Source organism: Pongo abelii, chromosome 5 (genome assembly GCF_028885655.2).
Source record: "Pongo abelii isolate AG06213 chromosome 5, NHGRI_mPonAbe1-v2.0_pri, whole genome shotgun sequence".
Lineage (NCBI taxonomy): Eukaryota > Metazoa > Chordata > Mammalia > Primates > Hominidae > Pongo > Pongo abelii.
In genome coordinates this window covers 7476370-7504016 of record NC_071990.2, presented here as the reverse complement: position 1 = coordinate 7504016, position 27647 = coordinate 7476370, and the positions used below count along the sequence as shown (strand labels likewise).

At 38.1% G+C, this 27647-nt stretch overlaps 1 protein-coding gene across 2 annotated transcripts; it reads right to left on the bottom strand.

The window, feature by feature from the left end:
- Window positions 1-3545: 3545 nt before the first annotated feature.
- SNRNP48 (small nuclear ribonucleoprotein U11/U12 subunit 48) lies at window positions 3546-24034 on the bottom strand. Of its 2 annotated transcripts, none has more exons than XM_002816398.5 (9): window positions 23810-24034; window positions 20468-20581; window positions 20155-20215; window positions 19202-19276; window positions 12787-12975; window positions 11573-11694; window positions 8808-8896; window positions 8099-8263; window positions 3546-5481 (listed from the first exon to the last, which is right to left on the bottom strand). In XM_002816398.5, exons 1-9 carry the CDS (start codon window positions 23963-23965, stop codon window positions 5433-5435), a joined length of 1020 nt encoding a protein of 339 aa, XP_002816444.4. In that variant the 5' UTR covers window positions 23966-24034; the 3' UTR covers window positions 3546-5432. The 2 variants fall into 2 exon arrangements, with proteins under 2 accessions (XP_002816444.4, XP_024104863.3); XM_024249095.3 differs by having other exon boundaries at window positions 23873-24012.
- Between the last annotated feature and the right edge of the window lie 3613 nt (window positions 24035-27647).

Genomic DNA, 27647 nt, shown 5'->3' with positions numbered 1-27647 from the left:
AATCGGCAATAGCAAGTAACAAAAAGTTCTTTGTAATAAATCGGCAATAGCAGGTAAAGTGTTTGTTCTCCCAAGTTGTATGAGCTGTGCTACCAAATGATCAAACTGAAAAGGGGATTGTGGGAACCCCCAATTTATAGCCAGTTCGTCAGAAGTACCAGGGGCCCAGACTTGCATCTGACTGTATCTGAAGTGGGGATTAGTCCTGTGGGACTGAGCCCTTAACTTGTGGGATCTGATGATAACTCCAGGTAGACAATGTCAGAAATGAGTTAAATTGTAGGATGCCCAGCTGGTGTCCCCCAGAGAAGTGACGAGTGGGGAAAACCCACGCACATCTGGTCACAAAAGTGTCCCGTGGTGAGAGTATAGTAAGAGAGAACAGTCCGCTGGCTTTTTCTTACTAAAATAGTAGTATGGAAAGACGGGGTGGGCTCAGTACAGGTTGAGTTTCCCGTATCCAAAATGCTTGAGACCAACTCAGATTTTGGATATTTTTCAAATTTGGGGATATTTGCATATGCAGATTGAGATATCTTGGGAGTGAGACCCAAATCTAACATGAAATTCATTTATGTTTCACACATGCTTTATATGCATAGCCTGAAGGCAATTTCATATAATATTTCAAATAATATTGTGCATGAAACAAAGTTTTGACTGAGACCTATCACATGAGGTCAGGTGTGGAATTTTCCTCTTGATGCTCAAGAGCATGTCAGCACTCAAAAAGTTTTGGATTTTGGAGTATTTCAGATTTCAGATTTTCAAATTAAGGATACTCAACCTGTACAAGATACTTAGGAGGTAATCTACAGTGGTAATGGAAAGGGGGAAATCGAGAATGACTCTCAGTTCCTTTTTTTTTTTTTTTTTTTTGGAGACAGGGTCTCACTCTGTCACCCAGGCTGTAGTGCAGTGGTGCAATCTCAGCTCACTGCAGCCTCAACCTCCTGGGCTCAAGTGATCCTCCTGCCTCAGCCTCCCCAGCTGCTGGGACTACAGGCATGTACCACCATACCTGGCTAATTTTTCATAGAGATGGTGTCTTGCTATGCTGCCCAAGTTGGTCTTGAACTCCTGGGCTCAAGTGATCCTCCAGCCTTGGCCTCTGAAAGTGCTGGGATTACAGCCATGAGCCACTGCACCTGGCCAGCTCACTGGCCTTTAGCATGATCGAAATGGAAGACGGTGACGTGAACCAAATGCAGAAAGACAGAGTGAGGAGGCAGAGGTGTGACGGAAGGGTGGTAACTGTAGTTTTGCAATGTGGAGTCAGAAGTATGTGGACAGCACTAAGAAAAGCTGTGCTATTTTACACAGACACGGCGCTTGGAGGAGAGGTCTGGGCTGAAGTCATGGAATTGGTTGTCAGCATAGTTAAAATGTAAGAGTGGGTCACAGCTGCTGGGCAGAGCATGCAGAATGAGAGAGAACACCAATCTGAGAATCCAAACCAGACACAGGAGCCAGAGTAGAAAGGATGAGCTCACATCTGTGTTACCAATCACAGTAACAGTGGGCATGCAGCACCTGCCACCCGTCAGACACTGCATGGGCCAAATCACATTATGCCTGACAATCTTCTGAGGGCATACAGTATGGAGAAGGCATGCAGAGACTAAGAGTCTGCTCAGGGTTACACAGCCTGTATTGTACCTGACTCATCTTACTGCCCTCTTTGATCAGTTATTCTGTCAGTGTGTGAAGAATTTATCACGTTAAAGTATTGGTTTTTTAATTGTGTCGGCATTACCAAATAAAGCCCAGGCTCCTGCTTCATCTCTGTATTCCTGACGCTCCCTTTAATTACCTTCCTCATTCTAGACTAGGAGTCATGGCTTGCAGCTGGAGGAACATGGGTTACTAAAGCTCCACAATCACAGGAAATTATCCTCATAAAGAGTACTCAAGAAACTCAAACCCAGATCCCTTAATTGGTGACACAAGATGTGAAACTCTTAAGGACTCCCTGGAGCCTGCAGCCTTTCTTCATTTACCATTCTCCCAATGGCTGTATGTAGCAAGTGCCCCTGCTTTATAATACTAAAACAAAGGACTAAAAACTACTTTAGGAATTTATATTCTATTTTAAGGCAGCCTCTTTTTTCTTAGGTGGACTTGTTTTTAAAATGGGAAAGTGACTTGACTTATTCATTAAAGATGAATCTAGCTCAGAGCCCCTTATATCTGGCAGATCTTATTTTTTCTTTCCTGAAAGGGAGCTCTAGAAATTACTGGTCCCAGTCCAAATATCCAAAAGCTATAAGCACTTTCTGTAACACCAAAAACTCCTAAATTTGTGACCACAGCAGGAAGTACAATCACTAATCAAACAAGTGTGGTTTAAAAGAGCGTTAGTTTAATAATTAACACATCTGCAGGATCAATTATAGTAAATGAAAAAGCAAGCTACATAAAAGGAAATTGACTTGTAAACACACTCAAGCAAATATAAGTGGGTTTTATTATTTTTATGCTCAGAATGCAAGAAAGCTTTGCATCAGAACCGTTAGACATTCATGAACTCACTAAAAAGAAACAGAAAATATCCTTAGAAGACAGGCCGTGAGGGGGGAGGACCAATGAACATGTTTATAGTATTAATGTCTGTACTGTAGCATACACAGGTAATCAGAAAATATTCTCAATGCATTTAAGATATTTTATCTCAAATTTACCATTTGACAATGAATTTTCACTAAAGGATTTGAGATTATCCAATTAGCTGTACTAAAAAGTGGCAAATACTTGAAGATCATTGATATAATTTAAAATTCTGAGTGCTGAGTTCAGTTTCTTACTGAATATAACCAGTGCCCTGGGCTCTGCATGGCAGTTGACTTGTCAATATCTCAATTAAAGTGACTAGGCACAGTGGCTCACACTTGTAATCCCAGCACTTCAGGAGGCTGAGGCCAGGAGCTTGAGACCAGCTGGCGAACATAGTGAGATCCTGTCTCTACAAAAAAATTTAAAAATACGTACCTTTTAGACAGGTGTGGTAGATCACACCTGGTGCCTGGTGGCTCCCAGCATTTTGGGAGGCTGAGGACAGAAGGATCATCTGAGCCCAGGAGTTCAAAACCAGCCTAGGCAACATAGCAAGACTCCATCTCTAAACAAATAAAAAAATTAGCCAGGTGTAGTGGCACACACCTATAGTTGCAGCTACATGGGAGGCCAGGGCAAGAGGATCACCTGAGCCTAGGAGTTTGAGGCTGCAGTGAGCTACGGACTGCACCACTGCACTCCAGCCAGTAGATTAGAAATGTTTGTGAGAAGGTACCTTAATGGATGGGCAAGATGGACAGCAGCTATAGTAGTTATTCATAGCAGCACTCTAGAAATAAAAACTAGATCTCACGTGACAGGGCTGTGAAAATGCTTTTGTCAAAATTTAAAATTACAGATTAACAACTATGAGGTTGCAGGCACAGGGGTCACAATGATGAAGGTATAAACCCTGCTCTCAAGTAGCTCATATCCAGTGAAAGGTTCAAGAAGTATGTAAGATTAATTCGTTCAAGGATCAAACAAATGCCTCTTTTCACCCGATGCCACATTTTATTAAATAGTTTGTAGCAGTGATACTATAAAATGTGAGCTTTAAAGAACTCTGGTAACATTTTCAATCTCTTCCTTTCTCCATACTGTTCTATTTTCCCCCAATTTCTCCAATCCACTCCTAATTTTCACTTGTATCTTTCTTCTGCAAAAAACCTAAATATGCCAATTTTACTCTTCTTCCTTCCAGTTAGTAAAATCAATGAAATCATAATTTAAAACAAAATTATAAATTGTCACACAATATGAAACAATATGAAATTCCTGACGATTCAAGTAGTTTTGATCTATAAAAGCAGCAATTTCATGATTCATCCGTCACTCCCAAGTCCTTGCTTTTACAATTTTTAAATGTGGATTTTATATATTTAGAAATTAAGTACAATGGCAGCAGTATGACTATATATGGGCAAGTAACCTGGTGATTTCCAATTTATAAATCTGAGAGCTGTTTCCCATACCTGAAGCCTAACAGCCCATCTGATCCAAATCCAATCTTTCTGTCATTGTCAGCTACTTATTAAAATAATAAGATTTCATTTCTACTTGGAAACAAAATCTTTAACCTGAGTTTCCACTATTCACAATATTGCTATTTAGATGTCGGCTGCTTAACATTTCACGCCAAAGTCTCAGCTGAATGATGTGACACACGATAGAACATACTACTCAGCAACAAAAAAATGGACAACTGATGCACAGGGATCAATCTCAAAAATCTGCAGAGACGAAGAAGGCAGAGTACATACTGCAGTATTCTATTTACATGAATTCTACAATGGATAGATCTAACCAATGGTAACCAAAAGCAAATCTGTGGCTGCCTAGGGCTAGGGGTAGAGGAATTGATTGGGAAAGGGGGTATGAGAATTTTGGGGGCAGTGAAAATATTTGTTTCTTGATCGTGATGGTGGCTGCACAGAGGTATGAATGTGTCAAAACCCAATAAAATACACACTTAAAAAGGGTGCAATAAATGTAAGTAAATAGTACCTCAATTCAGTTGATTTACAAAACACAACATGACAGTATATTTTAAATTAAATGAAACATAAATACCTTATTTTTTTAAAAAATTAATGTGTTATGGATAAAGCTAAAGTTCCCTCTGACCACCCTCCCAATCCTGATCTGCACCCCTAATCTCTCATCTATACCCCCTATTCACTGTTAGAACTTTGGTATGGATTCTTCTGAACCTTTAAAAATAGACTTACGTACATTATATAGCCATAGAGAATGCATAGTATTGTTTTGTACATATATATAATTTGTATATAACTTTCTACAAATTGCTATTTTCACTGAGCATTATGTTTTTGAGACCAATCCAGGTTAATATGGATCTAGATTATTTATTTTAACTCCAATACAATAATCTATCCTATGACTACATCATATTTTAATTAGGCCATTTCTCTTCAATATTTAGATTGTTTTTCCCTACTACAATTCACCAGCGTAGTGGTAAACAGTAGTCGCCACTGGGGTGAGGACAGAACCGCAGGTGGTGTTCTAAGGGTTATTAGCCTTATTTATAAGATGTAGTTATAAGATGAGAATGTATTCATGTTTAATTTACATATGATAAATATTGACTTAATTAAAGAATTTTTGAGATACATCTATTAGCAAAAAGAACAAAACAAGATGAGTTATAGGAAGCAAATCATCTAACAGAATATAAGGAAAACAAAGTTGTAGGGCCTAATAGTGTACTCATGGTTTGAAGCATATTTATTGGAAAATAATAAGCACTAAACAGATCATAAAAACATTCTCCTATGCAAAGGAATTCCAATTAATATATCTGTATATTGGTTATCATGGCATAAGCATAATTAATATAGGTACAAGTACTTCATTTATATTTTTTGCTTTCTTCTTTTATGACTATGGTGTCTTTCCCCATCCCTGAAATAAAAGAGGTATAAAAAAATGGTTATAAATGATGGACATTTTAATATCAGAGCTTTAAAATAATTCAACAGTAATACACCACCTTCAACAGTAATATACTACTTTAACATTCCATTTGAAATGAATTTTCTGGTTATCATTTACATATACTCAAAGTTAATTTTAAAGCAGAACTTCAAAGCATAATTTAAAAAAAAACATTTTGATTATTCCTATTTCAGTTTTGTCTCTTAGTTTTTTTATTTGTTTGTTTCTGTTTTTTTGAGATGGAGTTTCACTCTTGTTGCCCAGGCTGGAGTGCAATGGCACAATCTCGGCTCACTGCAACCTCCGCCTCCTGGATTCAAACGATTCCTGCCTCAGCCTCCCAAGTAGCTGGGATTTCAGGTGCGAACCACCACACCCGGCTATTTTTTGTATTTTTAGTAGAGATGGGGTTTCACCATGTTGACCAGGCTGGTCTTGAAGTCCTGACCTCAGGTGATCCACCCGCCTCAGCCTCCCAAAGTGCTGGGATTACAGGCATGAGCCACCACGCCCGGCCTGTCTCTTAGTTTTAATAATGCATTTTTCATACATACTCTTAAAAAAAAAAAAAAAACACTGTTTAATTCAAAATGAATGTTTTACTTGTTCTGGTTTAAGTCAGATAAACCAAGTCCCTATAATTCAGTCCACCCCAGGGTTGGATATCAAAGATTAGCCTGTTGAGAAGTATTTCTTGCTTATATCCAGTTTATCTTCTTTAAATAAAAACTATTTAATGTTTAGATTTTGAGGACTTCTAATGTATTTAAGTCAACAGGGATTGATTAGAGATGTCAAAAATTACTTAAGTAGAAGCACTATAGTTATTATGAAACAGCATATGAATCAAAAAGGATTACTAAGCAAATACTTCATTTGTATAAGAAAAGGACTAAATCATACGTGGCTTTAAACCTAATTAACTGAATGATAGTAAGAAGAACCAAACCAATACAATAAGCTTTAATTCCTGATGACCAGTGGCCCTGGACAGGCAGGATATTATTTGAGAGCCTAATATTTGAAAGTACTTTGTGTATAAAACTAAATAAGATACAGACCTTGCCTTCATGGAGCTCACAGTCTAGCAGCGAAATTAACTATTAAGCTCAAGAACAACTATGAGCTAGGTGGGTGGCAACAAAATGGAAAAGATGATCAGCTCTGCTTGAACAAGTGAGAAAAAGCCTTCAGGAAATGGCTGAGATGGGTCTTAAAGGATGAGGAGTTTACCGAGTAGGCTTTTAAAAAGAGGTAGGCAGCAGAACACAAAAGTGGAAAGGCATAGATGTGGCACAGTGTGGATGAGGAACTCTAAGTAACTCAGGCTGGCTAGAGCACAAGTTATGCGTTTCATGGCATAGTAGCAAAATACAAGAAGTAGGTAGGAGCCAGGATCCCAGAAGTCTTGAGAGCCATTCAAAAGAATGTGAATTTTGCCACTGAAGAGTTCTCGCTTTTTTTGAGACAGGGTCTCACTTTGTTGCCCAGGCTGGAGTGCAGGGGTGAGAACACGGCTCACTGCAGCCTCAACCTCTCAGGCTCAAGCAATCTTCCTGCTTCAGCCCCACAAGTGGCTAGGACCACAGGTATGCACCACCACACCTGGCTAATCTTTGTATTCTTTGTAGAGACAAGGTTTTGCCAGGTTGCTCAGGCTGGCCTTGAGCTCCTGAGCTCAAGTGATCCACCTGCCTCAGCCTCCCACAGTGTAGGGATTATAGGCATGAGCCACCATGCCAGACCGCCACTGAAGAGTTCTATGAGGTGACTATTCACTCTAGCAGTATACAAGGGAATGGAATCATATGCAGTAAGTTTAGAGACAAGTAGAAAAATTAGGAAAATGACCATCATTTCATTAGGAACTGACCAGATGATAAGGAGTGGAAGGAAGTATCTAAAATGACTCCTTGATTTCTGGCTTAGGTTAATAGATGAGAGTCATCTCTTTAACCAGGACAGTAATACTGGGGAAAGAGGAGCAGACTGAGAAAAAGGTAAGTTTAGCTCTAGACCTGATGAACTTGAGATCCAGGTACATGCCTTGTAAGCAGCTGGTCTACGGAAGTAGACCTCAAATGATTTACATTTACTAATTCGGTATTAATTCACATCTCTCAAGCTATCAAAATTTTACTAACAAGGGCAAAATTGACTGTCAAAATTTAGATGTTCTCTCTGACCCTATATACCCTTATTTGAGGAATTAGCAGGAAAAAGAAAGAATAAGAGAAAGAGGAAGGAAGGAATGAGCAGAAGAAAGGGATCTAGGAAAACACGTGTTTAACAGTTAATGTCCTGCCTAGACAATACTTTCATATGTCCTGTTTAGGAAGCAAGCAAGTAAGAGATAAAAAAGGGAAAAAAATATCCAATCACACATGTAGAGATCTATGTCACTAGAGTGGTGGTTATTTGAACTGAACTATAATGAATGTTAAGAATCATCATCAATTGTTTACTCTCCTTACTTTAGCTTTTTCTTAAAATCTATTTTCTCAGCATGGTCTACAACAGAAGAACCTGTTCTATTTTTAAAAAGTACAGAATTCAACGTTGGATGATGCAGGGTTAGACCCACCTCTCTTTCCTTCTTCTCGACTCACAGTTTTTATCCTTATCTTTATTTCTTTTTCTTTTATGTGGGCTTCTACTCCTATCCCTTCTATGTCGTGAACACTCAGCATCCAAATAGCTTCCACCAGACTGCCGTGAATCTACCGAAGCTGATCGCCTTTCTTCATTCCTAAAACATAGAAAAGAATGTTAATCGGTTTGTTTTACCACTGGTCTCCAGTATACATACACAGACACACCAGTCTAAAGTGTAATATTCTATATCAAACCAATGGTAGATACAGTCTAAATATGCACAATCTTATAACCCATATAAGAGGACAAATAAACACAGCTCTTAACCCATTTATGCCTGAGGTTGCAATTTTTTAAATTTTTGCAATGAGACCTTGGCAATGACCTTGAGCAGTAGGACATAAATAACTCCCACATGCTTGGTGTTCCCATAATGGAATACTAGGCATAAATGTTAGTATGTTTTGCTATTTAAATATTTCACTAATATGGCTATCCCCTGAAAACTGTCAAAGGGTAACGTCAGAACAACTCTGGTATAATAACCCTGGGCACTGACAATAAAAAACAATAAGCATTTTCATGAGTTTACTGTGTGCTATCAAGGGTTTTGGAAATGCTAAAATTTAACAATTATAAGTTAATTGTTATCTGTTATCAAAGAGAGAGTATTTTCACCAATAAAGATAATGACGTACTTTTCAGTATCATCCTCTGCCTTCTCTTGCTCTTCTCGCCAATGATTGCTGAGTTCTTCCATGTGCACATTTATCACATCTCGAATCACCTTGGGAGAGGTAAGCACCGAACTTCGGGTAAGAAAACTGCTCAAAAAATTAAGACTATAACGCTAGAAAAATCAGTGCTAACAATCAAATATTTACTAAGCGCTATGACATAATGGACTGTGGGACTTGTGCAGTTTAGAGAACACAGAAAAGGCAATGGTCAAACTGGAATATGAATAGTAGATAAAAATTTTACAGCAATATTAAATTTGAAGTTGCTATAACTGTACTACCTTTATGTGAGAAAGTATCTCTGTTCTTAGGAAATACATACTGGGGATAAAGGGTTATGAGGTATGTAATTTAACCCTTAAAGAATTAAGGGGAAAAAAATATGTACAGATCGAGATCGAGAGAGTGAAAAATGTGCACAGAAAGAGAGAGAGAGAGAGAGTGCCAATGAGAAGCTATGTGGCAAAATGCTAACAATGGGTGCATCTGGGTAAAGGCAATATGGGAGTTCTTGGTACTATTTTTAGTTTTGCAATTTATCTCTCTATTAGAGATTATTTACAAATGATTTTTTTAAAACCTTATAATTAAGTCATCTTGACTTAATCATATGATTTAATAAGACAAAATATGAAACATATAGTCACTTCACAGATACTTTCTGAATGACTCTATAAAGAAACTTTCAAATAGGTAAGAACCATTTGAAAGTTTTTCCTTTCCTATTTACCCATGCCACCAAGCACAGGGTTAGTCACTGAAGAGGCAAAGACAAAACTAAAATAGGAGCTTACACTTCCCTCATGATTAAATAGAAAATGTTTTCAGAAAAAAGGTATAGGGGACACGGGGCAATCTCAGAAACACTATCATTCAGGCCTGACTGCATTTCTCTCCACCTTAAAGAAACTTTCAATGGCTCTCAAAGTAAAATGGAACAATATCCAAACTCCTTAATGAAGCCTTCAAAGCCCTCCAGGATTTTACTACATCACATAGAACCTAGCCTCATCTCTCAACGGAGAAGCCTAAGCTCTAGCCACCCTGGGTTACTAATGAGTCTCTGAAAAACTCCTATACTTTTATCTGCTTTTCAGAATGCTAGTTCTTCCACTCGGAAAATCCTTATCCACCACTTCTCTTCCTCCACTATATTCTCCCATGGAAAACCTAAGATATGCCAAGGTCCAACCTAGCGGAGTGACATGAGTCACACACACCTATCTTAAGTTCCAGCTCTCGCACTTCCCTGGCAGGCCTACAAGCCTCCCTGTCAGCAGCTCCACATAAGTGCCTTGAAGCCTGCCATTTGCACAGAACCCACCTAGCTCAGGCTCCACCACATAGAAAAGAGTCAATAAGCAGACATTCCTTTACTCCTCCTTGCTTCTCCCCTTCCCTCAAATGCTTCTCTATGAAGCCCTTGCCAATCTTTTATTTCAATTTTTGAAGCTGGGTGATGGGTACATAAGGGTTCCTTAGACGATGCTATCCACTTTAGTATATGTTTGAATATTTCCACAATAAAATATCAACTATAAAACCATAAAGAATGCTAGCAGCAACATTTAAGCTTGATTACAAGGGTTATGAGATGAGAGAAGAAATAACTGATGAGCCAAGTATCTTAGGGACTATGAGAATCACCAAGGTAGTATGACAGGGACCCAGGTCTCTACTTGCGAACGTAAGTCTAAAACACAGACTTTAACTGTAAAAAGAACAGCATAAAATTTAGAGCTAAGCTGTGTGGTACAGAGTATTAGTACAATAAACTAGTGATAGATTAGTCAACTAGCACCTCATGGAAATGGTGGCCCTTAAACTCAACAAGATTTAAAATGGCAAAAACAGAGCATTTCAGGTAAGAAAGTAACAGGTAATAGGGCATGGAGGTAAGAATAATTATATGCAATCAGATATAGTTTAAGAGACATGCTTGACTAAAGCAAAGAAATGCCTGGGAAAAGGAGGCCAGATTATGGAAGGTCTTTTAAATCAGAGAGAAGTAAGAAATAATATGGGAACAATTAGGGAATCAATGAGGAAATTATTTGTAGAGTCTGGGCAAGGTAAATATACCAAAAAAATTCATCAACTCTAACGAGCCATTAAATGGCATCTGAAAATAAGTCTAGACATACACCAAGAGACTAATATATAAATAATGTATATCAATACATTTCTTAAGTCCAAATATTTACTAGAGTACATAAAAATATTTACTAGAGTACATGCTTTCTGCCAAAAAAGATAATAGCTAATATTCATGAAGAAATCTGTGTTTGCATGCATTCTGTCAGTCAATTCTCATAACAACCCTACAAAGATTATATTATTATTATTATGAAAAGAAAACATTAATCTAAAAAGCTCAAATAACTTGCTCAAGTCAAAGAGCCAATGAGAAACAGCAGAATCAAAAGTCAAGGTATGGTCTACCTAAAGCCCAAACTCATGCTCTTACCATGATACACTACTACTTTCTCACAAGGAGATATCTTTTAAGATTGTACAATTGTTTTATATAAGGTTCTTGTACTATGAAAGCCTTTGCCTGCTAAAGGGTGGATCTAGAAGTGATGGAACAGATACAAATCAGGTGTGGCCACCCTGAAGACACTTTCAGAAAATTTCCAAAGAATTTTGGAAATTCATAGAACAGATTTAGAAAATTACCTAAGGGAAATTCTTGTTATCAACGAAGACTATGTAAAACTTACCTCAGTATATGATTTCTTGGTTATGTGGACATTCTTGGCTCTATAGGACTGGCGTCTTCTTTTATAATCTCTTACTTCTGCCAGGATTTCAAGGTAGGATTTTGGACTTTTTCGACTATTATCTAATGAAAGAATAAAATAAAATTATTATATCCTTCAAAGCTTTTAAATTCTATGAATTATCAAATAAATACATCACAATCCTATATTTTAACTTGTTTCAAAGTAGCACATAAAAACATTCTAAAAATTGTATATTATTTATATACATGGGCTAAGTTTTATATCATTCCTTTTCTCCAGCCATTAGTTGAACATAAGAGTGCTTAGGAGATTAAAGTAACAGCACAGTTGTAATATTCTTACAGAAAGAAGGTACATTTAATGTAAAAGTCAGAGTAAAACCTCAGGTACTGAGTAAATATCCCTCAGTATCCATGGAGAATTTGTTCAGGAACCCCCAAGGATATCAAAATCCATGGATGCTCAAGTCTCTGATATAAAATGGTGTAGTATTTGCATATAACCTACACACACCCTCTTGTACACTTAAAGTCATCTCTAAATTACTTTCAATACCTAATACAGGCCGGGTACAGTAGTTCACGCTGTAATCCCAGCACTTTGGGAGGCCAAGACAGGAGGATCACTTGAGGCCAGGAGTTTGGGACCAGCCTGGCCAGCGTAGCAAAACCCCATCTCTACTAAAAATACAAAAAGTAGCCAGGCATGGTGGCGCATGTCTGTAATCCCAGCTACTCAGGAGGCTGAGGCATGAGAATTGCTTGAGCTTGGGAGGCGGAGATTGCAACGAACTGAGATCGTGTTACTGCATTCCAGCCTGGGTGACAGAGTAAGACTCCATCTCAAAAAAACAAACAAAAAAAACACCAAAAACCTGATACGATGTAAATGCTGTATGAATAGTTGTTAATATATTGTTTATGGAATTATGACAAAAATAAAAAGTCTCTACAGGTATAGTACAGAGGCAACCACCCACTTTTATTTTTTCCAAATATTTTCAATCCACCGTTGGTCAAATTGATGGATATGGAACCCACAGACAAAGAGGGCCAACTTCATGTCAATATTGAACGATACAAAACCATTTTACTCTAACTCAAAGTGGCCCAAGAATTAAATCATCTTAATAACACTCATAGAATAAGATGATAATGAAGAAATGTAAAGCTATGATGTGAATCTCAAACCTTGGTTGATTTTGGCAGCCAAGTCTACAAAGAGATCGCTGTCATTTTCAACAATTTGAGAATCAGAGCGCTTTTTCTTTGTCTCCTCAACTACGAAATCATAGAGGGCAAGACGATCAGCTTGAGTTAGATCACAAACAAACCGTCTGTGATTCAGAGGAACTTCAACAGGCAATGAAGAATAAATCCCTAAAGTAAAAATAAAATCACAAGAATAAACAATACATGAAGCATTGTGAACTTAAAATCTAATAATTATCTTTAAACATGTGCTTTAATAATGCAATATTAACACAAACTTTTTTCATAATCCCTAAGTATACAAAATATCAATTTAAGCAGTAAATGACAGACAATTCTATCCTGAATGTTATAGCCACAAAAAAAAAAACGTCTTATGGATGTTTGCTGTTCCCTCCAACAATAGACAGTCCCATGGAGGCAGGCAGGGAAAATCATGACAGACAATTTGCTCTAAGAAAGCCTTTTGGGTAACAATTTTTATAGCCATCTACAAAAGTAGGTATCTGTTGATATGCTTTTCCCCATCAAAGTTGGGGGAAAAAATGCTTTTAATAAGTAATATGCATTACAGTCCCTTTGAAAATAAACTATGGAAATATTAAAAACTGTGTAAAAAATATCTTTTCATATGAGACATCAAGCTAGATGGTCAATATTCAAAATATATCCCACTTGTGCAAGGACTTAGAGCTAGGGGCCACAAAATAATTAAGCAGCAGAAATCCCACACCTCCTTATGCCAGGAAAGCACAGATTAAATTAAACTCATTTTAATTTCCTGAGGAGGAAGCATAGTGGCTTAACCAAATTAATCGAAAAAAGTTAACAGCAGTGCCCCCCGGTAGTTACAGGAATTTTCTAAAATCTGCTCATTAGTGAAAAAAAGTAAATACAATACCTTGATATGATGTATTAAACATTGAAGAAAATTTTTGTTTTGAGATTCAAATTTTCTCAAATAAAAAAATGATTGGAACTGTAAAAAAAGCAATTTAAAACAATTCTTTCTAGACTTCATTATTCACTAATGCAAACAAAGAACATGAGCTACTAAAGGAATCCTTTTATTGTTGGCTAACTTATTTTAAAGTAGTAACTGGTTCATAGAACAACATAAAATCAGTAGCTCTTTCCAGATACTTATATTTGATAAAGTCTAACCTCATTAAGTTCCTAGGTAGAGGCAAAAAGAATTCAAATAAGAGCATACTATGAACTAAGCATTACAACAAAAAAGAGGTACTACTTGTCTACATATTAAGAGGAGAGCTGCAGTGAATCTGAGGCCATGGTTTAACACGGCTATAGATAACAATATACGGCCATTTTTACTCGTCAAAGAGTTTTGAATTAATGGGGAAAAAAGGGTTCCCTTTCAAGTCAATCAATTTTATTCTAATTATAGTAGGCATTTCATAATACAAAATTATAAAAACAGCTTTGATAAGCCTAATTCCTTTGAATATAGGCTATAAAAATTTGGGAGAAAAACACAAAGATTAGAAAATAATGATGTATTACAAACAAGCTCCATATAAACCTTTGCCTGTTATTTTTAAACAAAGAAATATCATTTCCTTCTTAAATTATTTTAGTATTTTCTTCAATTTATTCATCTTAAATTTCTTTATGATGAAGACTGATACTTAAATTCCTTGTAATTCAACCAAAATTCCAATTCAAGACTATAATATGTGACAGGTATTAAGATAAAGTTTAGAAATTTGAGTGATACTTTTAAAAGGATATCATTTGCAAAAAGGATACTGCATATCTTTAAATAAGGAGTACATTCAGGGTTCCTAATTCCTCTTTATACTCACCCCAATTACTGAAAAAGAAAAAGTACAGGAAAGGTTAAGCAACAAACTGCATTCAATTCATTCAGAACATAGATATTTCTGACAACAAAAAGGATAAACATACTTAAATAAACTTACATTTACATAAAATGTAAATTTTCAAAATGCATGTTTCTAAATGATTTAAAGGTACATATGAATGTGCTGTAATTATAATAACTCTAAGACCCTTTGGCTGCCTGTTTTTGCAGGGTTTTTGTGGCAAAATATATGTAACATAAAATTTAACATTCTAACCATTTTTTCAGTGTACTGTTCAGAGACATGAAGTGCATTCACATTGTTGTGCAACCTCTATCCATCTCTAGAACTTTTTCATCACCCCAAATTGAAACTCTAATCTATTGTTTAATAATGCCAATTCTCATTCTTGTTACTTTTGTCATCAAAGGGGATCTTAAACATATAACATTCAACATTAAATAGTACTAGTAGGTGTTGTCACAAAGATACAAATTCAGAATTTTAGGGAGAATTCATTCAGAGTCAATTCCTTAACGTTACAGATAAAGAAATTAAGTGTCATAGGAGTAACATGACTTGCCCAAAGTCTCCCAAGTGATAGGAACAGACTGGATCTAAAGCCATCCTGTCCTGCGTTTTTAAGTTTCTTTGATAGTACACTGATCTTCATATCATGGCCATGACTCAAACACACTGCACGACACTGAAGTACACAACCTGAATATTCAATGTTGAAAGAGAAAGATAAGCCACTAAACATAAAATCATTGTTTATGATTGAAATATCTTGGTTAAAAAATTAACCAAAGTAACTATATCTGAAAATAAGTATGTAGATCGAATAGCTGTACGAGCTTTCATAAAGTTTAAGATTGAGAATTCTGTACACTGAGTTTAGGCCTGACATGACAGATGAAATGAAAACATACATATAAAACCTTGTCAAAAAACTTACATTGTAATGTGTAACAAACAAAATATGAATTAGATGGAGAAATGTAAAATTTTTCATGTTAGTCATTCTCCCTTAAAAGTAAATACATCAATAAGATATTTAAAGAAAGTCCTGTCCTGAGGGAAAAGATCTTAAAATGTCTAAGATATAAGTGAGCCACAAAAATAATCTGTTGAGAAATTGCATAACTCTACAGAGGATATAAAAAAATTTTTTTTTTTTTTTTTTTTTTTTTTTTAGATAGAGTCTCACTCTGTCGCCCAGACTGGAGTGCAGTAGCGCCATCTTGGCTCACTGCGACCTCCACCTCCCAGGTTCAAGTGATTCTCCTGCCTCAGCCTCCCGAGTAGCTGGGATTACAGGCACGCGCCACAGCGCCTGGCTAATTTTTGTATTTTTAGTAGAGACAGGGTTTTACCATGTTGGCCAGGCTGGTCTTGAACTCCTGACCTCAGGTGATCTGCCCACCTGGGCCTCCCAAAGTGTTGGGATTACAGGTGGGAGCCACCGCACCCGGCCAAAAAAAATTTTTAAAGAAGGTTAAAGATCATATAAAGTTACTGTTGGCTGGGCGCGGTGGCTCCTGCCTGTAATCCCAGCACTTTGGGAGGCCAAGGTGGGTAGATCACAAGGTCAGGAGATCGAGACCATCCTGGTTAACAAAGTGAAACCCCGTCTCTACTAAAGAAATACAAAAAAATTAGCCAGGCGTGGTGGCAGGTGCCTGTAGTCCCAGCTACTCGGGAGGCTGAGGCAGAAGAATGGCGTGAACCCAGGTGGCGGAGCTTGCAGTGAGCCGAGATTGTGCCACTAAACTCCAGCCTGGGCGAGAGAGCGAGACTCCGCCTCAAAAAAAAAAAAAAGTTACGGTTAACAATTAGATCTTAATTTAAGATAGTGTAAGAATTCAAAATTAAAGTTCCTCTTACCTATCAAAAGAACTATCCATTCAAAGTAATTCTTTGCTTTTGAAAAGAACTAATCTCAATGTCCAAATCTCCCTTATTACCATTATAAAAATCAAAAAGCAGAACATTTTCTAAATTACTCATATATATAAAACTCATCCATTTCATTATCTTAATATTACTTTCTGTACATTAATTTTCACTTAGACCATAGAAGCTACCAATTTTTGGAGCTAGGGCTTGTTTAGCATCCATTATCTCTGTTCCTCTCAATAACTCTATGAGAGTTTTATATTACAGTTAAGGAAACAAAAACTCAGTTATCATTATTAATACATGGCCAAGCAGCTACTTTTATTTCTTTAAAACAGGTTTACACAAAGCAGAATAAACAATGAACAGCACTGATAGTCACAATTAGTATGTAGAGATATGAAGTTTGTGATATTCTTCCACTTAATCATGAAAGACATCATAAATAAATTTGAGCAATATCTAGAATCCTAGTCCACAAATTTTACTAAATGTAGCGTTTCTAACAGAAAATCAAACAACTCAGTTCAGAGTTTGTGTCAAAATTCAGAACTTAGTTCCGGATCCACTTTGCTATTATCTAGCAGAGGCGAGTTACTTCACTTTTGTGTGCCTGTTTCTTCACCTATTATAGAGGGGAAAATATCGTTCAACTTATCACAAGTTTGTTGTGAAAGAGAAATATAATTCATAAAAGAGCTTTAAAAAAACCTTTTAAAAAATAAAAATACGGAGGACCTTTAGAACAAACACACTAGAACTTTATCATGTCTCTATCAGATAGAGTTTTTCTTATCTGTAAAATGCAGACACTGGATTAGAGGATCTCCAAGTTCTCTTTCAACTCTAAAATAAATTCAGTAAATATAACCACTTAAGACTCAAATAAAGTCCTTTAAGTATTATCAACCCCTTCAAAAACCAAAAACCTCAACTTTTTTATGGGTACACTACCAGGGGATATGAGTAGAACCAATAGCAGAGGCCAAAAAACGCTTGACTAGTCATAGCTCAGTAATCTCTCCGAATAAATAAAATGAGAGTCAACTGTCTCCCTCAAAGAAAAAAACCTGGAATTTCCCTGACAGTGACAGAAGTGGGAACCTCAAAACAAAAAATACAAGAAATGTGCTTCTGGCTGTTGCAGAGAACCCATGTAATATAGACAACTAAGGATAAGATGGTCTTCCTTCTGAAGCCACAGCGCAACTCTGAGCAATCAAGTCCAGATACTGGCTTAGAATAGTACTTGGTAAAGATCCTCAATTTCAATGAGGGAGAAAACCAACCATGACTACAGCCTGGTAAATATAACTCAGCTAGAAAAAAGAATGAGGAAAAAAAGGTAAGTTGTCCAGAGAAAGCTACCTACAGAAGGTTCAAAGAAGACAATGCAGAAATCCTTACAAGAGAAGCTGTTCAGGTTTTGGCTAGATGTCATATCTACATTCATTAGAAATTTAAACTTTTATTAACTCGTTTGTCTATGTGTGTGGTTTTTTTTTTGAGATGGAGTCTCGCTCTGTTGCCCAGGCTGGAGTGCAATGGTGCAATCTTGGCTCACTGAAACCTCCGCCTCCTGGGTTCAAGCAATTCTTCCTGCCTCGGTCTCCTGAGTAGCTGGGATTACAGGTGCTTGCCAACATGCCTGGCTAATTTTTGTATTTTTTAGTAAAGACAGGGTTTCGCCATGTTGGCCAGGATGGTCTTGAACTCCTGACCTCAGATGATCCACCCGCCTCGGCCTCCCAAAGTGCTGGGATGACAGGCGTGAGCCACCGTGTCTGGCCTATGTCTATGTTTTTGATGGATTAAGTTTTCTTTCAAGTTCCTAAAAGCTTATGCTTAAAACTTCTAACCTACTCTCTGCTGAGGTTCCCAGGGAGAAACTCTTTAACACAGCTCTGAAGCTGTGCATGAAAGGCTCTATTAATATGAATCCTCTGAAATTATATGTAAAACTTTTGTGTTTGTACTTTTTTTCTGAGAAGGGGATCCCAAGTATTCATCACCTCAAACCAACTCACTTACTGGGTAGCAATCTGAGGGTAGCTGTGGAGACTAATCTCTTTTAGCCTAAGCCTTTCCTTTACACTGCATTTCAACACTCTAAAGAGAGGAAATCTCAGGGTAAAAGAGCCTCACCCAGTGGCATTTATAGATGTTCCTTGACTTACATGGGGTTACATCCCGATAAACCCATCATAAACTGAAAATACCGTTAAGTTGAAAATGCAGCCCAGCGTCTGATAAAAGAATCACTAGTACTTAAAGTCTAAAACCTTGTGATTGTGTATTGTTTTCACAACACCACAAAATTGAAAAAATCCTAAATTAAATCATTATTAAGTTGGGACCATCTGTATTTACTAAATAATAATTTTCTTAATTAGCCACAAGACAATCTCACCTATAAATCGCCAGGTAATTCCAAAGGATGAACCCCTAGCTAAGATAATGTCCTATTGAGACTCTGGTGTGTCTCAACAGGAAATATCTAACAAATGAAGCTGAAACGAAGCACATTAGCCCAATGTTAAATGTAAAACTTTACCTTTCCCATGTTAACAGTTTTCACAGGTTTTTCTTGAAGAAAATTAGTAACATGCTTATGAGAAAAATAATAATAATCTGATTCTTTAATTCACTTAAACTGTAATGCCACTTACTTTGATTATAACAATCACTGTCTTTCCCAACTGCAGTTCTAGCTTGTTTAATTATCTGGAATTGTGAGTCCTTAGCTGTCAAAAAAAAAAAAAAAATCCATAAATACAATATGAATCATCAGTGACCACAATTAAATTATTAACTGGTTTCTGATCCAAGCCCTTTGGGCACGTGGACAAACCTTCCAGAATCTTAAGAAACATCCACATCCCTGTCTATGAAATCTGAACACAGAATCCTTTCAGATTTACCTACAGCCCAGGAAGTAATCAGACTTCAAGCAGTTCATGCCTATAATTAGGCACGCAGCAGTAGCAGCAACAAATTTTACTGACCAATAATAGCTAACATTCTTGAAGCCTGTGCTGTAATGGTCACAACTCTGTGACCCTCTAGCTGACTCCAGCTAAGTGCCTGACACTATTCTAAGAATATTATATATATATATATATCACTTAATCTTCGCAAAGGGCTATTATAACCATCTCCATTTTATAAAGAAATTTAGGCAACAAACAGGTTAATTACCTCACTGAAAGTCACATCTTTCATGATAAAAACAGGAGTTGAATCAGGACATTCTTTTTCCAGAGCCCATGACTTTAACCTCTATATATGCTGTGAATCCCTGGAACACATGTCCATCTTCAGTCTCATCCTTCAATCTGTGTCACATGCTCAAATTTTTGTTGTAACTGAGAAAGAAGGTGTCTGCTCTACTATACAAAGCTTTGTAAGGTTTTCACTGCCTATTAATACAAGCCTGGTCTCTAAACTTCAGATTATGTGAATTAGTTGCCATGTACATTAATTAATTCTACATTCTCTTAAGGTACTAAACGTCCTTCTTTGTCATAAGCATGCTTATACAATCCATTCTTTTGATAATACAAAAATGAAAAATCAGTATCTACACTAAGATATTTTTAAATTATAATAACTTAATACTTACTCAAAGTAATCGAAGGTATCTTCACATTTTCATAGAAAAACTCAGGATTACACATTTCATCCTGAAAAAAAAAATCTTAGTGTTCTTAAGTATCAGATAATTGACTATTTTAAGACTTGACATAAACAACAGATTAGTATCACTTAATTATTTCTCACAATAATTTGTGCAATTAGGCAAGTACCATCCTACCCTTCAACTAAGGGCTATTATTTTATGTCAGTGAACCTCACATTGTAACTTCCAAAAATTGTGAATTAATGCGTAAAATGCATGACATATATATATATATAACCTAGTAAATATATGGTACCTCTTCTTCTTTGGTATAGCCCATTTTCCTCAATCTACAAGATGCCATATGCTTTGCTAAAGATGATTTAGGCATGTGATGATTGGAATCATATGGACATATCACAACTTCATCCTATAAAAATCAAACAGAAACAAAGAAAATAGGTACATAATATTTAAATAAATAATTATTACCATTAAATGTTTACCATTTAATTATGTACCAGTACTGTATAGTGCATCCTCTTCTACAGGCCTCTCTCAACCCCCATGTGGTTGTGTATTAAAGAAAAATAAAACTCCTTCAACCCCTAACTCCCTAAATGCCCCTGTCCTCTCTCCACTCCTTCAAAGCCTAACTCTTTGAAAGATGTATTTACACTCACTGTCTGAACAACCTCACCTCACCTATAACGATTCCTCACTCATTGCCACCATCACCCCACTGAAACCAGTCAATAGGTCACTAATAACCTTGCTACTAAAGCCAAAGAACATGTCACTGTCTTGTCTTATCTGAACTCTTGGAAGGTCACACTCTAATTGTCCATCTGTGATTCTGACACACCCCTCATGTTCTTTCTACCTCTCTGGCATCTTCTACTTGGTCTCCTCTAAATATCCTAAATATCTGTCTTCCTTGCTCTACTTGTCCCCCTTTAGATGTTGGTTTTCATGTAAGTATTAATATAACCACTGATCTTTTGCTATTTAATATATGCTTACTGAAAGATCTCAAAGCTACAACTCTCACTATACAGTGAGGACTCCCAAAATTTAGATCTTTAAACCTTGTTTCTCTCCAGTACCGTATACTAAAGACACTAAAAGTTCAACACAAACAAAAATAAATTCATTATATTCATCGTCTCCCAACCCTCAAACCTATTCCTCTTGTACTTTTCTATTTCAGTGAAAGGTCCCCCTTGCTCAAGCAAGAAACTACTTCTTCTCCCTCATCACCCATATCCAATCAATCACCTAGTCCTGCCAATTTAACTCCTAAATATTTCTGAAAATCCCTCAACATCCTCCATCCCCACTGCCACTTCCCCAACTCAGGGTATCATCAACTCTCTCCTGGAATACAACACCATCTCCTGACTACGCTCGCTCGCTCGCTCTCTCTCACTCTTGCTCTCTCTCTCTCTGCTTCCAGTCTTGCTGCCCTCCCCTTCAGTTTCCATCCCGTAGCTGGTTTGAATTCCAGCTCTGCCACTTACTGGCTGCATGAAACTGGGTGAGGTACTTCATCTCTCTTTGCCTCATTTTCTATTATATAAAATGAAAATAATAGCAGGACCTCTCTCACAAAGTGATTGTGAAGATTTAAAAAAGTATACCAAAGTTTATACACATAAAGGAATTCAAATAGGGCCTGGTACATAGCAAGCATTCAATAAATGTATGCTATTATTTTATTAAAAGGTAAATGTGATTATAATATGCCCTGGCTTAAAATAATTCCATACCTCCCCACTGCCTTCATTAAAAAAAAAAAATCTAGAATTTCTAATATGGCTGACAAGGACCTTTAAGATCTGACCTCTACTCACCATCACCATTCTACTCTAACTCTACACCCTATGCTCTAGCTATCCTTAACTACTCGAGGCTTCCTGATCTGGTCACTCCCTCATCTCTGAACTTCTACACATGCTGTTGATGCTTCTTCCCCTCACACCCCAACCCCCTAGCTAATTCAACTCACTTTTATTTATCAGCTTAGAATTCACTTTGTCCAGGAAGCCTTTGTCCACCACAGCCTACAATAAACTGTACTATAGCAATTCCAACCCCACCCATCATAGACCCATGATAATATAATGGCTGAGTTATCCGTATTCCCCCTCACCACCACCAGACAATAAGTTCTGTGAGGACCAGGAACTGTAACTGTTGTTCACTAAATTTCAGTACTAAAACACCGGCGGAAATCCCAACTGCTATTTACTAGCAATGCATCCTTCGACAAATTATCACCTCTGTGTTCCTTTCCTCGTCTATAAAATGTGGCCAAAAATACCTACCTCATAGGGTTATTTTGAGTATTAAATGAAGTAATGTATTGTAAGTGGCACAAAGTGCTATTTAAATGTTAATACAAGGAATCCAATGTTACCGCAATGCTGAGTAAACAATGTATGGAAGGGTCTGGTAAGCCCCACTCAATGGAATTCCCAGCTTCAAATACCCCTCTAAATGAATATTAAAGATTTTTTAATTTCCTCTGTGCTTTTTTTAATACAATAAATAATGAATGGTATATACAGAAATCAAATATATTTTAAATGTCTCTGAGGAATCAGTCATGTAACTTAAACCCAGGAGAAATTATCACAGCATGGTAAACCCAGAAGTAATAGTAAAGATAATGAATTACTCCACATTGGAGCACTTCCCTTCCTCTCATTCCACCCAAAATACCCCACAAAAAAACAAAAATCACGATTGTTCACTCTAAATACACTTGCCTACATTTTTAAAAAAGCAATTCTAATGTCCACGGTAGTTGCCAGTTACCATCTCTTGGTGACAACCTTTAATAATGCTAGAATTGGTGCTGTCACAGTCAGAAGTGTCCAATTTTAAGGCATAGAAAGGCGAACTGGCAAACTCCCAGCTCTCCTGACACCGAATCTGGTGCAACTGCGGAATCCGTATGACAGATGACAATGCAAACCGCCAATCCCTCTGCAGCGCTCTGAGACACATTCACTTATTTTCTAAATAAATACCAAACCTGCCATTCCCTCTTCACTCAACACATCTTCCTGGATTTGTTTGTGTGTTTTTTGAGACAGGGTCTTGCTCTGTCGCCCAGGCTGGACTGCAGTGGAGCGATCTCGGCTCACTGCAGCCTCGACCTCCTGGGCTCAAGCGATCCTCCCATCCCAGCCTCTCAAATAGCTGGGGCCACAGGCTCACACCAATACACCCGGCTAATTTTTGTACTTTTGGTAGAGAAGAGGTTTCAACATGTTGCCCAGGCTAGTCTGGAACCCCTGGGCTCAAGGGATCCTCCCGCCTTGGCCTCTCAAAGTGCTAGGATTACAGGCGTGCGCCACCGCTCCCGGCTCCCCGTTTTCTTTAAACTCGAAGTTCCGCGGGAGAAGCGCCGCACTGGAGGTCGATGTGGAGCCTTCGGGAGTCCCTCGCGCGCCCCAGCCCGGGACCCAGGGACGTCAGGGTTGCTCCAGGGCCCGCGGCTCCCCTCGCGTCCCAGGCGCCCATCGCGGCTCTGCACACGGACGAGGACTCCTCGCGCTTCCCTCCGCGGCTACCAGTGCGGATCTCCCTTCTACCAGAGAAGACCCCGGGCCGACAGTCCTCGAAAGGGCCCCGCGGCCGCGCCCCTCACCTCCGCCGCCTCCTCTTCCCCGGGATCCAGACTATCTAGGTCCCAGCCCAGGGACGCCGTCACCTCCTCCAGCGTCCGGCAGCAGCTCTCCACGAACTCGTTCAGCTCCTCCTGCAGCCGCCGCCGCTCCTCTACAGGCGGAGGCTCGCCCTCCATAGCTGCTGCCCACCCGCCAAGAGAAAGCGGTCAAACTGCAGACGGCGCGCGCGGGCCTCTGGGAGCTGTGGGCGGGGCCACAGCAGTCACGTGACTTGAACAGCCTATAGGGAAGAGTCCCGGGAAGGGCGGGACTGTTATTTTGAGAGGCGTTTTCCAATCTTTCCTCAGCTCTTGCGTGCGTTTGCGCTGGCCTTTGCACAAAGGCGTTGCCCCTCCCCGACTTCCTCAGAAAAGACGGCTTATAGCTACAGAAAAGTTTTAAAAATAGTACAGTGAGCTTTCGTTTAGCCGTCCTTCAGCTCATTGTTAACATTTTGCCAGGTTTGATTTCTCTCCGTCTCTCCACATTCACAGCCCCACCCAATCATTTTTGCTGAATTCTTTGAAAGTATGTTGCAGGTTCTTCACCCCCAAATATGTTAGCATGGATGTTCTAAGAATAAGAACATTTTCCTGTGTAACCGCAATACATGATCAAACCTAAGAAAATTAGTAAGTCCATAAAATCATTTATTATACAGTTCATATTCAAATTTCCCTATTGTCCCCAAAATTATTTCTATAGCAGTTTTAATTTTTCAACCCATAAGCTATAATTAGTTATTGTCTCTTTTAATCCAGATCAGCCTCCTTCACCCTCCTTTTTAAATTAAATCATTACATGTTGTGATGAGCCTAGGCCAGTTGTCTTGTAGAATATCCCTCATTCTGGATTTGTCAGATTTTGTTTCCCTCATGATTAGATTCAGTTTGAGCACTTTTGCAAGAATACTACCTAAGAGATGTTGCCAACTCACAGGGACACATAACTCAATTATATTAGTAATGCTAAATTTGATCACTTGGTAAAGGTGGTGGCTACATCTCTTCATTCTAATAGTACATTTTCCTCTTAGGAATTGGTAAGCAATCTGTGGATTATATCTTGAGTCCATAAGAATACCCTGTTCCCCAACTACTTGATACAGTCCTTCACTGAATCTGTTGTTATATTAGGAGTTATAAATGATTCTGTAATAGTATAATGCCTTTTATGTTTATTAACTGGCATTCTTTCCATACCTCCATTTTAGTGTTTGCTTCACTATGGGAATCAAGGTGTTTTTAAAGTTATTGATTTAAGGTTTTTTTTAATTCAATATAATATAGTCCTTTAACATCATAATTCTTGTTGATGCTCAAATTGTCCCAAATGTGGCCAGTGGAAGACACATTAAGCCATCTGTGTCTTTCATGTATCCCTATTAGTCCTTGAATGCTTTCTTGCTTTGATAACACAAGCTTAACTTTGTACATTTCCTACCCAACACCTGGAATTAGCCCTTGTAGTTTCCCCAAATGGTTTTAACTCCCAGAATCTAACCCATTTTATATATTTTTTAAATTTTTTCTAAGCCCAAGTGTCAAACCTTGGTTTCCTTTTGCACTTTGTTTACCCCTGTGAAGGAACTGTGCGGGAATTTTTTGGTGAACAATTATTTCTAAAGGCAAATAGCACGGTTCTCACTTTAAAAAATGGTCATAAGACTATAAATAGGCAGCACCATAAAATACAGAAGTGGCTAGGAGCTGGTAAGAGAGGAGTATGAAGTTAATATGTATTCATACTCTGCCTATGGTATCCTTTTTTTTTTTTTTTTTTTTTTTTGAGACGGAATCTGGCTCTGCTGCCCAGGCTGGAGTGCAGCGGCACAATCTCAGCTCACTGCAACCTCCATCTCCCGGGTTCAAGCAATTCTTCTGCCACAGCCTCCCGAGTAGCTGGGACTACAGGCACATGCCACCACACCCTGCTAATTTTTCTATTTTTAATAGAAATGGGGTTTCACCATATTGGCCAGGCTGGTCTCGAACTCCTGACCTTGTGATCCGCCCGCCTCGGCCTCCCAAAGTGCTGGGATTACAGATGTGAACCACCCCGCACAGCCCAGTATCCTCACTTTTTATTTGCATTTCCATAGTTAGCTGGTTGGTCTGGAAAAATGTGAGACTATTTCTGATGTGACATGACTCCTGATAAAAAGTTCTGGTATTTCCCTGTTTGTATATGTGAACCAAATTAAAACTTAGCCCACGTCAAACATATCCTCTCTTCAGGATACAGCCCCATGTCATCTCAGAGCTTCATGACAACATTGGCACAAGCCTGGAGGGAGTAGGAAAGATTTGTCAATTGACTGTACTCCCTAGTTACTGTTTCAGCCCGAGGAACTGCTCTACACTGATGCTGCTGACCTGTTTTGATATCACTTTCCTGGAGTGGTCTCCAGACTCCTGTTCTAGGGTAGGCCTCTGTTATGGATTGGATTGGGTCCCTCAAAAATGCCTATGTTTAAGTACTAACCCACAATGTGACTGTATAAGGAAATAGGGCCCTAAGAGGTAATTAAGGTTAAATGAGGTCATAAAGGAGGGGTGGGTACTCTAATCAGATAAGACTGATAGCCACCCATGAGCCAGGTTTCACTAGAAAGCAGCCCTGCCTGCATCTTGAGCTTGTACTTCTAGCTTCCAGAACTGTGAGAAAATACCCTTCCGTTTAAGCCACTCACAGTCTGTGGCATCTTGTTATGGCAGGGTGAGGTGACTAATATAGTCTCCCAGCTCTAGCGTAAGGAATTTCCTTTTTTTCCCGATACACCATTTACCACATTTTCTTCTTCCTTTTGGATTATGAGGGCTATTTTTCACCATGTATTTCTAGCACAGACTCCATGGCTTCTGGCACAACGCATGGCACACGAACTCAGTATTTAATGCATAAAATTAATTTCAACTCCTCCAAATTAGGAGAGGGAGTAAGAGGAAGAAGAGGTGAAATAAGGAAGAAAAGAGTGCTGTGGAGGAAAAATAGCCCATGCAATGAGAATGGAGGTGACTTTCACCCTAAGTACCAAAAGCCCCCAATAATTTATCTAATCTTGATTTTTGTTCTATACAATTAGCATGTTTTCCTATTTTCTATCTGTATTATAAAATTTGTAGTAATATATACTGCTGACATTTGAAAGTTGTCCCACTGACTGCTTTATCTGTTTCTGTCCCCACCCACATTGCCAATGCTTTGTTGTCAGGGGCTTGTAAATTCTACTCACTCTTCATAGTACCTAACCCAATACTAGACATGGTAGGTATTCAGTTAAGTCATGTTAATCTAATGACAAATGTGTGAATTTCAGTAGTTTCTCTTTGATCCAAAGGAATAGGCTTATACTTCCTTGTCCTTCAACACAGAGCCAAGAACTCTTCAGAAATCATTTTCATGGGTTCCAGGACAATTCTTTCCTCTTACGGGACAAAGTGAAACACTATCTATTTTGAGGATACCCAAAAAGCATCTTAGCAACTTCATGTTTTTTCAATGCTATGATGGTGACTTTTGCCAATGCTACTTGGTACTCAGTGTCCAGAATAAACTAGAACAGGGTATTGACCTCCAGGCTGGCCTCTCTACACAGGCCTTCTTTCCAAGGACTCCATCGGGTACATGACAGGCATCTGAGAAGTACTGAAAGGACTAACTTCAAAAGACCACCTTCTAATAAGAATTCAGAACCAAATAGTTTTTTAATGGTATTTCTTCATAGGTATTTAGTAAACAAATATTTTTAGACCTATGATGAAAATATGCTAAATGTTTATACATGCTTATAAACATATCAAATTAAAACACAAAAAC